At 35.6% G+C, this 16,040-nt stretch overlaps 1 protein-coding gene across 1 annotated transcript in view; it reads left to right on the forward strand.

The window, feature by feature from the left end:
- Positions 1-16,040, forward strand: part of LOC141451631 (lachesin-like) — a 469,514-nt gene that overhangs the window by 66,777 nt on the left and 386,697 nt on the right. The window contains exon 2 of the mRNA XM_074123088.1: positions 15,915-16,014. Within this exon, the coding sequence (XP_073979189.1) occupies positions 15,951-16,014 (64 nt within the window). The 5' untranslated portion in view covers positions 15,915-15,950. The remainder of the gene's footprint in view (positions 1-15,914; positions 16,015-16,040) is intronic.

Genomic DNA, 16,040 nt, shown 5'->3' on the forward strand with positions numbered 1-16,040 from the left:
ATTATACTTCTGTATTTTCATCTTCTATGGTTAATATCTCGCTAAAGATATGAATTTCCTAACTGGTGAATCACCAGACAACTTTACTCAACAGAATTTGATGGTAATCATATCAAGGAATGGATCTTCTCTGTCCTGGGATATCATCTTCATGGAAACATTATCTTAAAAACAAGCATCTCTAAAATGGATATTCAACGAGTTGGTGTGGAATAAACTTATCTCGTTTTACCCGTTTTAATATGAACTTTTTTTTGACATTATCTTTGTGAAATTGTTGGTGAATCGTTCTAGGGCTTAAAATATGATGAAAAGTTTAGTTTTAGCCAAAGAAAGCCTTTTTCTGGGGGACCATTTTTTGGGGGGGTGCCGCGTCATAGTCAACTTGACTAAAGTTGTTGCAAAGCTCAAACATAGGATAATTCTAACTTATGTGGATCAGTAAGTTTCTTTTTTAAATTCTGTTTTAAATTATTACTGCAGCATTTTTACCACAATTATAAAAAAAAGAATAAAATGTGAACTTAATTCCGTCGAAATCGATTAAGCAGTATCGGAATCTTTAGAAATCATATCGCAGAAACCAAAGTAATACGTCATATACACTTCTATTGAAGTGAAATACGAGTATACTTATATGTTTAACTTCTCTTTGAACAAATGTGTGCTACTAAACCCGCCTAACACTTGAGTAATGCGTTCCAATCATTTTACATAGCAGTAACTTTACTCTGGTTCTGGACATAAGATTGAAGATGGTTCAAAGAATAGCTTATTATTTATTATGAGTTCAAAGCAATTATCGATTCTGCACCCCCACAAAACTGTTTGAACCTTAACATATTTCGCCTTTTTCAGCGCAGAATTTAATGCTTCCAACTATTTATCCTATAACTATATGATTAAATCACTGCTAAAGCTGCATATCATATTACGAATAAAATAATGAATTGCTTGATAATCGAAAATATTTATCATAATTACGATTATAATATCAATTATTCCTAGCTCGAAAAACTATGCTGAATAATTAATTGTCAAGAATGACTAATAATAATAGTTTTCGACCGTTGTTAATGGATGATTTTGGGAAAATATTGAGGTGCGGTCAATAAATTCAAAAACCTAATTTCTTTCTTCATACCAACGTTTCGGTAAATATACTGTTACCTTCTTCAGGATATTGTAGAATTTGTGGAGTTTTAATTTTAAACTACATCATTTACCGAAACGTTGTAATGAAGAAAGAAATTTTTGATTTTGAATTGAATTTATTGAACGCACCTCAATATTCCTCTAAAATCCTCAATAACTAATCATTGTTATAATAGAATACTGTTTAGTGATTTCGAAAGGGATTTGACTATAATAACTTTGGAATCAATTTCTCTTAAAAGGCTCCAATGGTCTCTCGGTAAACTGTAGGGAGTAAATTTGATAAGAATGACAGAAAGGGAGAATAAGAGTTAAATATTAATTATAATCAAATATTTTTGAGCTTTTTGAGAAATGTGTATCATGGTTAGAAAATTCCTTTAAATCGATACAATTTGATCGGAGAGAGGTGGAAATAAACGTAAATAAAGAAATAACTTTTTCGTTGATATAATAGAAAATATATATATATATATAAGAAGAGGGGAAAAACTCTATTTTGTTAATCTATATATATGTTAGGGTTGTATGAAATGGATTTCCCAGGTAGTTTAATGGTGAAGAGAAAAACTAGTGGGAAGTGTTGCAGAGTTGGGGTTAGGTTAGAGGGAATTGAAATCACATAGGCCAGTCAACGGAGTAGTATCACACTTTTCAGCCAATGGGGAGTTCAGAGGTGAAAAGTTTAGGCTGGATAGGAGAGGGTGTTTGAACTGACCACAGAAAGTTTCAGATAAATCGCTTCACTTTTCAGCCTACACTCAACAACACACACTAACACACTTACAAATATAATCTTTAACTATGGTTAAGCTACCATTTACCATTTGGTAGGACGACAGAACTTTATCTAACAGTATCCTTGTGTATATTGAGTGAACACAACTAAAGTGGACACCTTATTTAAGCTGCTAGCCTACTACAGATGAATACCTTTCGCTTAAACTACCCTTCAGCCTCTTGATTTATTGAATAACAGAATCCGGGAACATTTTCCTCTTAACTCCCTTCATTTTGTACAGGATTTCCGATCTTTAACCATTCATCACCTACATTGAGACTCCCAACAGTGACGATTTGATCGATGATTGTGTAAATATATGTGTTCATCCAATCATTAATTGGGGGAAAAAAGTGCACAATAGATGGTGAAGTGATGTTTGGCAACAAAAAAAGGCAAATTTATCATGCTTACACATAAGTAGCCAGCATCAATACCAAACTATCCGATAGGACTGTTAAGGATTGATCATCAAAATTGATTATACAAATAAAATAATTGAAAATTTGGGAAAGGTCCGCATCCAGCGATAATGTCCTTAATTTTGTCAATCGTAGCACGCATCCCTGCTCTGTATCAGATTTTCATTCATCGGAAGTAGAGTAATCAGTTTCGGGTAGAGATTTCGACTTTCATTTCCGCATTGCACTAAACTTGTTGATTCAATCAATGACTCAATCAATTTATAATCTTTTCTTCAGAGTAGACCCTAAATCAATTTTCTAGCCCTGATTAATTAATTTACATTATTATCATTATTATTTTACTTCTTACGTCACTCTTCTGCTTGTTGCAGCCTTTTTGTATAGGTATTTTTTTTAATAAAACAATGGATCTTTATTAAATAATTCAATATGCGTTTATGCAAGTCTTGCTAGTATGATAACAGCATTCAACACTGTTGCAATATCCCATTTTCTTGGAAAATATCTAAATATCATTTTCCATAACTAGTCACCCATATAACTAATGTGACTTCCAAGAAGAACACCATATGATAGATAGGTGCATACCTAGCAAACAGCAGCACACGTCAAATGTATGTTATGGAGATGTAGTTCAATGTTATTTGGGTTGGCATTCCCGTTGGGACATCCAGATCGATGGAAGTCCACTTTCCCATTTCTGGGGAAATCTGACATCATCTGAGATACTGCGGCGTATAATATCTATTATTCCTTCTTAGATTAGAAAATGACAGAATTCCATGCAGTTCCACTTATATCGCCCATTAACTGCCGCCTAAAATATTTATTGTTACTTCTTAGACTAGAAAATGACAGAATTCCATGCAGGTCCACTTATATCGCCCATTAACTGCCGCCTAAAATATCTATTATTCCTTCTTAGACTAGAAAAATGACAGAATTCCATGCAGTTCCACTTATATCGCCCATTAACAGCCGCCTAAAATATTTATTGTTACTTCTTAGACTAGAAAATGACAGAATTCCAAGCAGTTCCACTTATATCGCCCATTAACTGCGGCCTAAAATATTTATTGTTACTTCTTAGACTAGAAAATGACAGAATTCCATGCAGTTCCACTAATATCGCCCATTAACTGCCGCCTAAAATATCTATTATTCCTTCTTAGACTAGAAAAATGACAGAATTCCAAGCAGTTCCACTTATATCGCTCATTAACTGCGGCCTAAAATATTTATTGTTACTTCTTAGACTAGAAAATGATAGAATTCCATGCAGTTCCACTAATATCGCCCATTAACTGCCGCCTAAAATATTTATTGTTACTTCTTAGACTAGAAAATGACAGAATTCCATGCAGTTCCACTTATATCGCCCATTAACTGCCGCCTAAAATATTTATTGTTACTTCTTAGACTAGAAAATGACAGAATTCCATGCAGTTCCACTAATATCGCCCATTAACTGCCGCCTAAAATATTTATTGTTACTTCTTAGACTAGAAAAATGACAGAATTCCATGCAGTTCCACTTATATCGCCCATTAACTGCCGCCTAAAATATTTATTGTTACTTCTTAGACTAGAATATGACAGAATTCCATGCAGTTCCACTTATATCGCCCATTAACTGCCGCCTAAAATATTTATTGTTACTTCTTAGACTAGAAAATGACAGAATTCCCTGCAGTTCCACTTATATCGCCCATTAACTGCCGCCTAAAATATTTATTGTTACTTCTTAGACTAGAATATGACAGAATTCCATGCAGTTCCACTTATATCGCTCATTAACTGCCGCCTAAAATATTTATTGTTACTTCTTAGACTAGAAAATGACAGAATTCCATGCAGTTCCACTTATATCGCCCATTAACTGCCGCCTAAAATACTACAGGAGTCAGACATGATTACTATTCCACTTCATCTAAGATATAGAGTATATATTGAGGAAAATACCAAAAACAAAAAACTAACAAATAGTAAATCACTTACCTTTATCTGCCAATCTTTACGAGCTGCAAATGCGGAACCCTCAATTTACAAACATGGCGCAGGCGGACCTTAAAAATTAAAAAAAAAATGTTAAAATTAAACTTATTGCATATATATTCCTAAATTTATGCATATATTATTATTAAAATTGCAAAAGCAACAAATTTACGTAAATAAATTATTGTTACGAAACGCGAAAGAAAGAAATTTGCACAATAAATTTAGAATAAAAGGAAAAAATAAAGAGAATGAAAACACTTTAAGAGAGGCTTTCTCTTTTTCTTTGAAAGGAAAATAATTTTTTAATTTCAAATATTTTCTTTTTTACAAAACAAAATTGTACTTTTCTTCCTTTTTGTTTTAGGTTAAAAATAGCAGAAGAATAATTTTGCATTGCTTCTACATTACTTTAATAAGTTTTTCCTTTGTCTTAGAAAAATAAAAGAAAGTGTTAAAAGAATTGAGAGAAAGATTTTCATTTTGAGAGAGAAGTTTTGATATTAAAAAAGAAGAGGCAGAGAGGAGTTTCATAATCACGTGATTAACGTCTTGTTTATACATTATTCTAATATTTTATTAATCTAAATATTTAAAAAGTTTGATGAATTTATTTTTCAGAATAACGTTATTTATTAAACAAAAATTTTTGAAATTCACATTCAGTTTATCGCTTTCATCTCTTAATTCCACTTCCAGTTTATTACCTCCTTTTACTGGAGCTGAAAAAAAACCCACAATCCTAGGATTCTTCTTAGTTATTCAGGGGCTACCGGTTACAATATAATTTAATTGCAAAAGGTAATGATTATAATACATTCAATAATAATTAAAATATTTGTTATAAATTTAGAAAAAACTAATGAATAAGAGTCTACAGCATCCTGCTCTGAGTGCTGTAAAATCTTAGTAGCTGGAATAGTTTTATGGAGAGTATGACTACCTTCATCTTTGTACGATAGCAACGTAGTACGTTTGGAAATGTGTTGAAGTCTCCTTTATCTCCTTCCATGACGTTACATTACCAGCATCTTTTCTCTCTAGACCAGGGGTCCCCAAACTACGGCCCGCAGGCCACATGCGGCCCCCTGAGGACATTTATATCCGGTCCCCGCCACACTTCCGGAAGGGTACCGCTTTCATTGGTGGTCAGTGAGAGGAGCACTATAAGTGGCGGTGCCGCAAAGCGCTGTGTCGCTCATGTACAGTACTACTTCCGGTGACGCGGGACGCACGCGTCACGGCTCCGAAAACAGTGTAAAATAACAGCCAGAAGTAGGAAGAAAAAGCAAAGCACTATAACTAAACCGGACATTGACCATCTCATTAGCCCAAAAGCAGGTCCATAGTTCCCACAAGAAATACTGGGCAGTTTGTTGATTTAAATTTACTTGTTCTTTATTTTAAATATTCTACTTGTTCCCGTTTTGTTTTTGTTTTTTTTTTTACTTTAAACTAGTCTTTAAAATAGTCCGGCCTTCCAACGGTCTGAGGGACAGTGAACTGGCCCCCTTTGTAAAAAGTTTGGGGACCCCTGCTCTAGACTATACATTGCCTCTATTTGGAAACCTGCATGTGGAAACCTATTCTTAGCTTAGATTAAAGCAACACTCTGATCACTACCCCGAATTAGTGGACAAGACTGGAAGGCCAAGGATTATCCGAATGGCTGTCCAGGCTCTTTGGAAAGCGAAATTTAAGGAGTGGCTAATGATAAACTTTGTCTCCTGCCTCTATATTACAGATTCCTTCTGTTACTGATTTTGTCCCTCTTTGTTACCTACCAACCTGAGGAATTTGAAATATCAACGTTAATCGGATCCAGCAGACTATTCATTAAAACAATTTTATATTGCATGTTCTCTAAAACCAGTTTACAACTGGACCGCAGCAATTCTCTTAATGGATTAAACTTACCACAGTGGCATAGTCATTCTTTTTCACTGATATAATACCTTCAAGTTTTTACTTCTCCCCCCCCCCCACCAAGTTCGTCCATTTAAGAGGTACAACTGTAAAGAGTTAAGTACTTTGGAAGTGGGAGTTCACTGGAGAAACTATAGTAACGGCAGCTTCACTTAGCGGCTCTGAAATACGTTGTAGTCTTCACTTTAAATCTAACACAACTAGAGATATTCTTTAACCCAGCTGGGTTATGTTTCACCTCACTCAGAGTTGTACATTTTCACAGGAAGTGGTAAGTAGAAGCTCAGATAAATTTACTCATGGGTCACATCATTCACAGAGCCAACACGGGTAGTTAGTTGCTCTACTGGTTCGCAAAGCCATGCGCGATACCTCCTCTCTTTAAATTTAGACCTTAGCACATTGCCTGCTTGACCCCGCCTACATCGCCGTACGGCTAAAGTACCTCTCTAGGATCACTTTAAAAAAAAAAACAAGAAGTTAACTGGCATACTCTGACCTATTTTATTTAACGTACTTAAAGGCCCGATTTCGCCTAGAAAAGAAATAGGAAACTATTGCCTCTTTAATTTTAGGACTGTTTAGGCAGATATCAAATTAGGCCGGTGATTTGGTGTTTTTAAAGATTGTAAGTGCCCCTACCCTACAACTTCCGCTCCAAACTAAGATATCTGAAGAATTTCACAAACTGGGGAGCGTCCTAAAGAGAGTATGTTCTCCTTCAATAACCGGCACCACTTTGAAATTTAAATCTTTCTTGTGACACAGGAAGTAAGTCATTGGTCTTTCGCTTTCCATTAAGACTACATAATATTATCTTAGTTTCAATGTCTTCATGTTGAATAAAAAGATAATGAGTGAACAGACCACGTTTCTGAACAATCTGAACTAGATATTTGAAAATTGTATACAATGCTGACTGTCTGCTAATGGAAAGACGAATTAATACCTTATTCTTCGGACTATAATCAAAACTTTCTCGAAGACTCTCGAGAAAAATATACTATGATTAAAAAATCCCCACACTAGACTAAAAAGAGCAGAACTAAACAGACGCTATCGACTACTTAAAAGACTCTTAGACGATAGATCAAAACTCTCTCTGGACAACAAAAGACTGATTTATACTACTATTTTAAAACCCATCTGGGCCTTATGGAATAGAGCTGTGGGGTTCAACCAAACGCACAAACCTCCAAAGGGTGCAGTCCCTTCAATCTAAAATACTTTGAACTATTGTACAAGCTCCATTTTATGTCTCCAACCGGACTATACATACAGATCTTAACATTGCTTTTGACACCCAAGTTGCTAAAACACGATACAGGTAACTCCACTTCGGCCTGCAATCTCATATAAATCCTCTAGATAAAAATCTTTCTTCTAGAACTCTTCCCGACAACCCGGACAAGGCGTCATAAAAGACAGTGGCCTCGTGATCTCCTCTCAAGTGAAGAGAGTGACTAACCATCTAATGTTTTGGAGTGTTACCCCTGGGTAACTTCTCCACTCGTTTGCTTCATTTGTTACTCGGTTATCATTGTTACTTATAGAGCCAACACGCTGATTGTAGCACAAATAAACTTAACAAAAAATAATTATTTAAAAAAAAAAATGTACGATAGCTCTTGAATTAACTTTTTTCGACTGAAGTAATGAAACTCGAAAATACACGAAAACTCGAGTGCAGGAATATCAAAGCCGTTCGTTCAACCAAATATTTCAGAAATTTGTGTGCAAATATCAAAGTAAAATGTTCTAAATAAAATTTAGTCTTTTGTTTATTAAAAAATACAACTTTGAATTCAATGAATGTTTAAATACGAATATGAGGCGGGCTTTACGTCCAACTACCTACCAATTAGGTGTCGTGGACGGAGGCGACTAGCAAACATACTTTACTGTAAATTTCTTTTATCAACCATTAAATAAAATCTAAGGCCTAAGACCGGGAATCGAACCCAGTACCACAATACATATTAGCTTCGCAAGTCTTTAAATACGAATATAATGATAGTACATAACACAAGAAAACTATTTGATTCTTGCAAAGCTCATTGCACCAGAAAACTAATAGTTTCATGCAAAGCAACTTGCATCAGCAAACTAATTGATTTTTGCAAAGCAACTTATATCTTGTTATATTTTCATTCTAATTAATATCCGACTGAACATAGAATTTCAAATTTTGGTATGTTGGTGATCCGCCAGAAAACATACCAAGAGAAATGTGTTCTGTAGTTGTACGTACAAAGGTTGAGAACCAGTGTTCTAATCGATTCCATGCCTTTAGTATGATAGTATCAGCTGTTTCTTTTCCTTCGACTTTAATGTGCGGCCATCAACAACTTTTTAGGTTTTTATATTTTATGAATTGCTCGTTCTTTGATTTCCGAATCCCATTAGACGCATCCCTCCCCATTAGACCAGTCCTGTTGCCCAGTTTTCCTATTGCTAGGGGTTCGAAACGTGCAGAAATATTTAATTAGAAGCGAAAGCTTCAAACACAACAAGATGTGCTAAAGTCATATTGTGACCAACCCCTGCAATGAATACCACCTCCAATTTCGTAAAATCATGCGCAATGATCAAGCGGTAAACAGGCGATTTTATTTCCAGTCAAGTTATATGTGGTAACAAAATGGTTGTGACGGAAGTGTCCAATGTTAGCCGTCCGAAAGTACATCAATTGTTCTAAATGCATTTCACCGCCTGTGCCAGTCTAGTCGCTTCCTCACTTCTCCTGATGCAACATTTCTACTCTCTATTCATGGACTTTGTTAATGATCCAACCCACCATCATTCAATGGACGTTCTATTGGTTTGGTAGCTGTCCAGTTTTAGACAGTATCAAACCGTTCATTTCAAATAAAAAGAGGGAAAATTATGTGAGCTAATGTTTGCGCGTAAATTAGCCAATGAGAAATTACGACCTAGTTGGCTAACAGTGTTAATGAATGTTGGTTACATTATTGTGTAAATGATATGCATTTTTCGTTGTCAATGGGAATGGCATTAATGCAAATGTGCTAATATTTTTCAATAGCGCATCTGTAATTAAGGTAAATTATGAACTTTGCGTTAAACGTTACAAAATGTTATAAACACAAAACGTGAGATTTGAAAGAATATAAAATAACAAAGTTGAATTAAAATATGCAAAAATAAAATAAGCTACATAAATAAGCTACAACAATACACCCGTTTTTCTTAAGTAGAATTGGCTGTCACAGTTAGCCACATAGAAATTATTACAGATATTAATGATTTACTGATTGGCCATCCAGCAAACTTTAGATTAGTAATACCGACAATTCGGTCGACATAAAAATTATCACTTAATAATAAAGATAACGATAATGATTTAATCATTCTAGTCACAGCTTCTTCTACTACTTTATCTGTGATTATACCCACCAACCAAAAGAATAGGTACCTTATAATAACACTCCTCTAGCCATAAACAGGACAGACTCCCCAATTATGATTACACGGTAATCCCCATGACGTTCTCATTGTACAACGGGGTGCCTAGATTTAGTTTAGTTGCCCAAATTAAAGTGATATAGGGGAACACTTTTTGATCACTTATGGTCAAAATTTAGGAACTTCTGATGCCAAAATAGTAACCCAGATATATCTAAATACTAATAAATGTACGGGATACAGAAATAACACAAGTAATCAAGTGTAATTTAGCCCTGATTAGGTCAATTCAATTTTTGCCCATATCTGGTTCAATGGTCGTTACAATTAGCTGCAGATTGGTATAGATTAATACTTCTACAATCACAATATCCAAAAAAGAATAATGAGCGGGAGAACATTTTCCAACTGGGAAACCCAGGTGTGCTCCATATCCATTTGTTGAATTGATTAGGAAAGTAACTGGAAACAAATTATTGGATAGCTTTTATTTTTAAGGATTCACTTTAGCGAGGAATCGGTTCAGAACAAAAAAAACAACTCCGTCTTTTTGACAAAGTTTCGGCAAATTTATTGTCTTCTTCAGGGCATGGCTATGCGGGTCGGTTGGGTCACAGGAAACCCTTTGTTCTGAACCGATTTCCACGCTAAATTGAATCCTTAAAATAAACATTTAACGGCCACTAAAAGCTAATACAAATTCATAGCTTTTATTACTAATCTTAAGATGATTGATTAACCATTTTAAGCACTATTTTGTAATACAGGGATTTTTTTTTTTTTTTTTTTAAGTCAAACTAAACATTTGGTTATTACATTGAACACATTCAGGAGCATCAGTATGCGTGTGCAAAAGGGCTGGTTAATTTGTAAAGGGCTGGTTTGTGGAGGTGTGCGTATGTTAAAGTGTGTATGTGTGTGTAAACATGCGTTAGAACGCTATGCGGAATGGCCCTTCACTAAGTAACTACTCAAGCGATTCGTTCAGATTTTAGAGGGGTTCAAATCCGGTCAACTAGTCACTATTTCCTGACTGCCAACGGCCGGCCTGCTGCTCTTCTACCCTTTTAGCTCTTGTAATTTGATTTTCCTGCTATCTCTCCACCCCCTCAACCAATTCGAATACCTCATTATTCAATTTGGAAGCCAATGAGGCGAATCACTGGGTCTTTAGCCTGGTTTCCCTCTTTAACTCAAACCCAAAACGGTAAGCTATAGCTCTGACACAGGACTAGCTGTTCTGGGCCTCCACCAATTAGCCACCCCCTCTTTTATCGATTTTCACCTCACCAACTTAATTCTATTTTCGACACTTTTCCAGACTATTACGTAAGCATTCTGTTCGACAACTTATTTTGTGAATAGATTTTCCTTTTTTAAGATGATAAATCTATTTTCCTTTTTGGATTTATTTGTCTGATATCAGGCACAAGAAAAACGAATTTATGAAAAATGAGTCTATTGTATAAAATAAATAAGATCATTAAAAAAAAAAGTGTGACGACTCATTCGACTTACTGGAAATAAATAAGGTTATATATAAAATAAAAATTAAGAATTTAAAATGTCTAGCAAGATCTGGGACGAGATATAGAATGGATCCAAAGGTGATGAAAGATATAAGGTACACGGCGTTAGCCTATCTGCAACTTAGAATGGATCCAAAGGTGATGAAAGATATAAGGTAAATGGCGTTAGACTATCTGCGATTTAGAATGGATCCAAAGGTGATGAAAGATTTAAGTTACACGGCGTTAACTATCTGCGACTTAGAATGGATCCAAAGGTGATGAAAGATATAAGGTAAATGGCGTTAGTTCTTGGATGTCCGAGAAAGAGTTTCTTGTCTATTCTTTCATCCCACATTCGTTCCAAGTGACCTAACCATCTAATCCTTGCTTGCTTGATAAGGTCCTACTAGGTCCAGTTCAGCATAAAGATCTCTGACTTCCTTGATGGTCCTTGTCCTCCATCTGACCCCTTCCAGAATGGGGCCTATATATTCTTATTAAAATTTTCTCACGCAAATTACTTTTCGAAAAGAACAAAGGAAAGAAAATATTGCTTTTATTAGTTATTTAAATTCAATTGTTCTTGAACTTCAACATTAAGGTCACATATCTTGAACGGAGGTGGCTAATTTTTTGTTATGACTTTTCTCATAGTCTATTATCTTAAGGATGCAAATTAGCGAGGAAATCGGTTCAGAACAAAACCAAAAAACAACTCAACATTTCGTCAAACAACAACAACGTTTTTACCAACGTTTCGGCAAATTTATTGCCTTCTTCAGGGCGTGGATCGATTTCCACGCTAAGTTGAATCCTTAAGATAAATATTTTATAAATACTAATAGAAATTCGTGGTCTATTATGTTAGAAAAATCCAAGAATCGTACCCAGAACACACGTCTCTATTTTGCGGACTATGTCTCTAAACGTTAGGCCATCGTTGCTTCTGAGAGTGAGTGAGGAGAAAGAGAAAGAGATTGGTACGTTATACGTGTATTCTCCCATACACCATGATAAAGTTTTTCCCGGTATCGTTGTTGTGATCAGTGTCGTTACTCGGTTAACTTACGTAATTAAGTTAATAATAAGAGGGTCGGAAAAACTTTATACTTTTCATTAGCCATGTAACTTGGAAAAGTTTTTGCGAAAATTTCTACCTCTTCTCACCTCCCGGCTGAGAGAGAGGCAACCAACCACCCTCTACCAAGCAAACTACTCCGGTAGTTGCCTGGTGGCTCACTCTTTTGATAAAAACAAAAAGTTTGAATACCTTTGTTACTTTGTTACTAGAGGACAAATTTTCTGCGCTCTCTTCATCAACTTTTCCTTGGGAGGGAAAGTTGGGTTAACTGAGAACTGTGGGTGGGGGGGGGGGGGTAAAAGCGGAGGGATACAAGGGGAAAGGAGGGAGGTTTAAGTGGGATTTCCGGGAGAGTAACCGGGTAGAGAGAGCGAAGGTTATATAACAATTTGGTGCGGCAAACTTTTTTTCCTTCTGTGTGAGCGCGTGTGTACGTGTGCGGCGGATACGACGAGTGTTTGTATGTTGGAGCAGAGGGAGGTACGTATCTTAGGCTTCACTTCTTTTGCCTTCATTTTCTTGTTCTACCTTGCCAAGAATGAAATTGCCTCAGGCTTGAAAATCATCTTTGTGTTTCCCTACAACTGTCGACCTCCTCTTAAGTAAGAGTTGACCTTTTTTCTCCATCTTCATCTCTCTCTTCCTTTTTCCTTTCCAAAAAGCACTACTACCGGTTTTTTTCTTTTCTTCAAGTACTTATATATTATACATTTTTCAATATTGGAGGGGGGAAAATTGTAACCCGTACTTTTGTTTTTTTTTTATTAAAATACAAAACTTAGTTTTTCCACATTTCTCCTTTTACTCCTGGCTCCTGCTGACTCCATAATTTATAACTCTAGTTAGATGTTGATTTTTCATTTCGTTGAAAGTTTTCTGAATCGAAAATTTCTAGATGCGAAAATTCCATTCCTCAATGAGTTTACTTAAGTTACGTCACGGATGGTTTTTTCCCCCCCTTTTTACTTTAGAAGTTTGTTTCAAAACCTCTATAAGCGTGAAAAATAACCAATTATTAAAAATACAAATTTTTTGTTGGCTAAAGACTTTTAATGTATCTAAGGTCTTGTAGTTTTAAATACAAGAGTGACAAATTTTGAGCCTAAAAAGGGTCAAATAAGAAGAAGGTTTAGGGCACCGCGGTAGCCGAGCGGTTACAGGCGAGACCTGCGAAGCTAATATGTATAGTGGGTATTGGGTTTGATTCCCGGTCTTAGGCCCTTGGATTTTATTTAATGGTTAATAAAAGAAATTTACAGTAAAGTATGTTTGTTAGTCGCCTCCGTCCACGACACCTAATTGGTAGTTGGACGTTAAGCCCCGTCTGAAAAAATAGGCGATTACTTTACTTGACTAAGAAGAAGGCTTAAGTTCAAGTCGGCAGCAAAAAAAAAAAAAGATAATTAATTTCCATAATAACCGGTTTCAATTTAGGAAATGAGTTTCCTCAAAATATAATTCCAGTCAAAAAATTGGAAGTACCTAACTCCAGTTCAATACTTTGGAAAGAGGCAGCCTATGACGTTTTAGAACGATTACTTATGGGAAGTTTAACCCGCAACTACTCTCCCAGAATTGCCTTAAAGAGGAAAAATTACTGGAAAAATTATTTTTAAATAAAAACCATCGAAATATGGGAATCGACTAAACGTTCCAAAACTCCCTACGCATCCAGACTTTACAGTCAAAACAAAAAACTCCTTACCGCTCCGTTTTATGTTTCCGTTTTAACCTCACCATCCATAATGATATCAAAATCTACCAGATAACGTGGACATATCGTTACTATATGATTGAAATCCTCTTCCTCAATGCAATCTACGCAAAGAGGAGAGAGGGCCTTTTGTTGATCCTGTGTAGATACGACCGGCACACAGCGTGGTTCGCTCTCAGCCTATTATTGTTATTGTCGTAACAACCCATTTAATAGTGACAGTTCCCTTAAACCATGGTTGTCTAGGTAACTGATCTGCCATAGTTTTATAGAATCTCCCTTTATAACCATTGCTTAAATCTATAGCAGAGCTAGCAATGAAATATGAATGTAGTTCAAAGTTAATAGCCGATTAGAATGAATGGAAGAAAGTGATTTTAATTTCGGTTAAGCTATAAGGATGGCAGGAGCACAGAGTACTGATCCATCCATTAGTTGTAAGCTTGTATGTAAATAGTTGTGTATAGTAGAGGGATGAATGTGTGAAGCGAATGTATTTATAAGTAAGAATGGAGAGTGAGTGATATTCTAGTGATAAGCACCAAGACGATGCTGGCTGTATGGCGGAAGCCAATGCCAAAAAAAAAATATCAAAATCCCTTTAAAGATCTTGCGAAAACTCGTTTCTTTCATTCCACACTAAGCAGCTCATTCTATCCATCACATAGAACACCTATCTTCTTCCGCATTACTAGGTTATCCTCCAAGAAGGTTGAAGAGAAGATGGCCTCGCGATAGTATAGTACTGCACATATATTCACGATAAAGGATTGACACTGTTGGGTGCCGTCTCCGATCAATACTCCCTGATATCATTATCTTATATCACATTCGCTTGTTGCTACAGCGGTTTGCAGTTGTAAATTTCAATAAAAGATTATTTTAAATAACAATAAAAGCAATAAATTAACAAATACAAAATAAACGGGCACAAAGGGATATTATAATTCATTATTACGATGATTATCTTCGTTCAAAGCGAAACCGATGTTCATCATCTTCTATTGATTCTGGTTCCTCAGAGAAGCAAACTTGTTCCCGAGCATTTCTAAGGAATCTTGAGTTTTGGTCAATTTAGAAATGCAAAAAATCAACTATTCCAATTTTTGGAGCTATATTTAGTACATCTCCCCAGGGCTGCAACAAAGAGATCTGGTGTGTAATAATTATCATAAGTAGATGGTTGTAAGTTTTTTTCTTTTTGTTTATGAAGTGACTATTATGAAGTGACTCCTTAGCCTGATTCTGCCACATGAAATTCCACATCAAATTATCTTGCCACTTCAATGCACTTAATTCGCTCTCCATATCCGCAGAATCCATCCGATCAATCTTTCCTCTTTGGAAGACTCAGGCGACGAAGTTTCCGTCATCATTTAAATGTCAAAAACATCGCCTTCTGCCAGATTGGCTGATATAGCTGATTAATTACTTCTAATAACGACAGCATTCGTGTTATCTCGCAAGTTGTGTGCTTGTGCTATGGCAGATCAGTTCCCTTAAACCATGGTTGTCTAGGTAACTGATCTGCCATAGTTTTATAGAATCTCCCTTTATTACCATTGCTTAAATCTATAGCAGAGCTAGCAATGAAATATGAATGTGTTTAAAAGTTATAGCCGATTAGAATGAATAGAAGAAAATGATTAGAGAAGAATTTCAGTTCGTAAATTAGTGTAAAATGTACGTATTTAATCAAATCATTTGGCTTATTGTATTATTTAATAAAGTCGCAAAATCCAAACAATTATTACCAGTACCATTTTCAAAGATCTGACCAAATTTAAGACTTTTAAAATTAATATTGGCGTTTAGAATAAGTTGAGCAATGTTTTTAGGTATTGCAACCCTTTCTGCACGGAGAAATGTAAAAATTAATTTAATAATGTATTTATTAAAGGTATGATGCGGGAGGTGACCACCTAGTTGTGACGTCATGACCGATCTGTGGCTCCTAATTGCCTACTTCACTCTCCTGCTGGCTGGTACCGGAACTCAAGGTAAGTACAGCCGAGTGCTATTTTTT

This window comes from Rhodnius prolixus, unplaced genomic scaffold, assembly GCF_049639745.1.
Source record: "Rhodnius prolixus isolate KJV_2025 unplaced genomic scaffold, Rpr scaffold_14, whole genome shotgun sequence".
NCBI lineage: Eukaryota > Metazoa > Arthropoda > Insecta > Hemiptera > Reduviidae > Rhodnius > Rhodnius prolixus.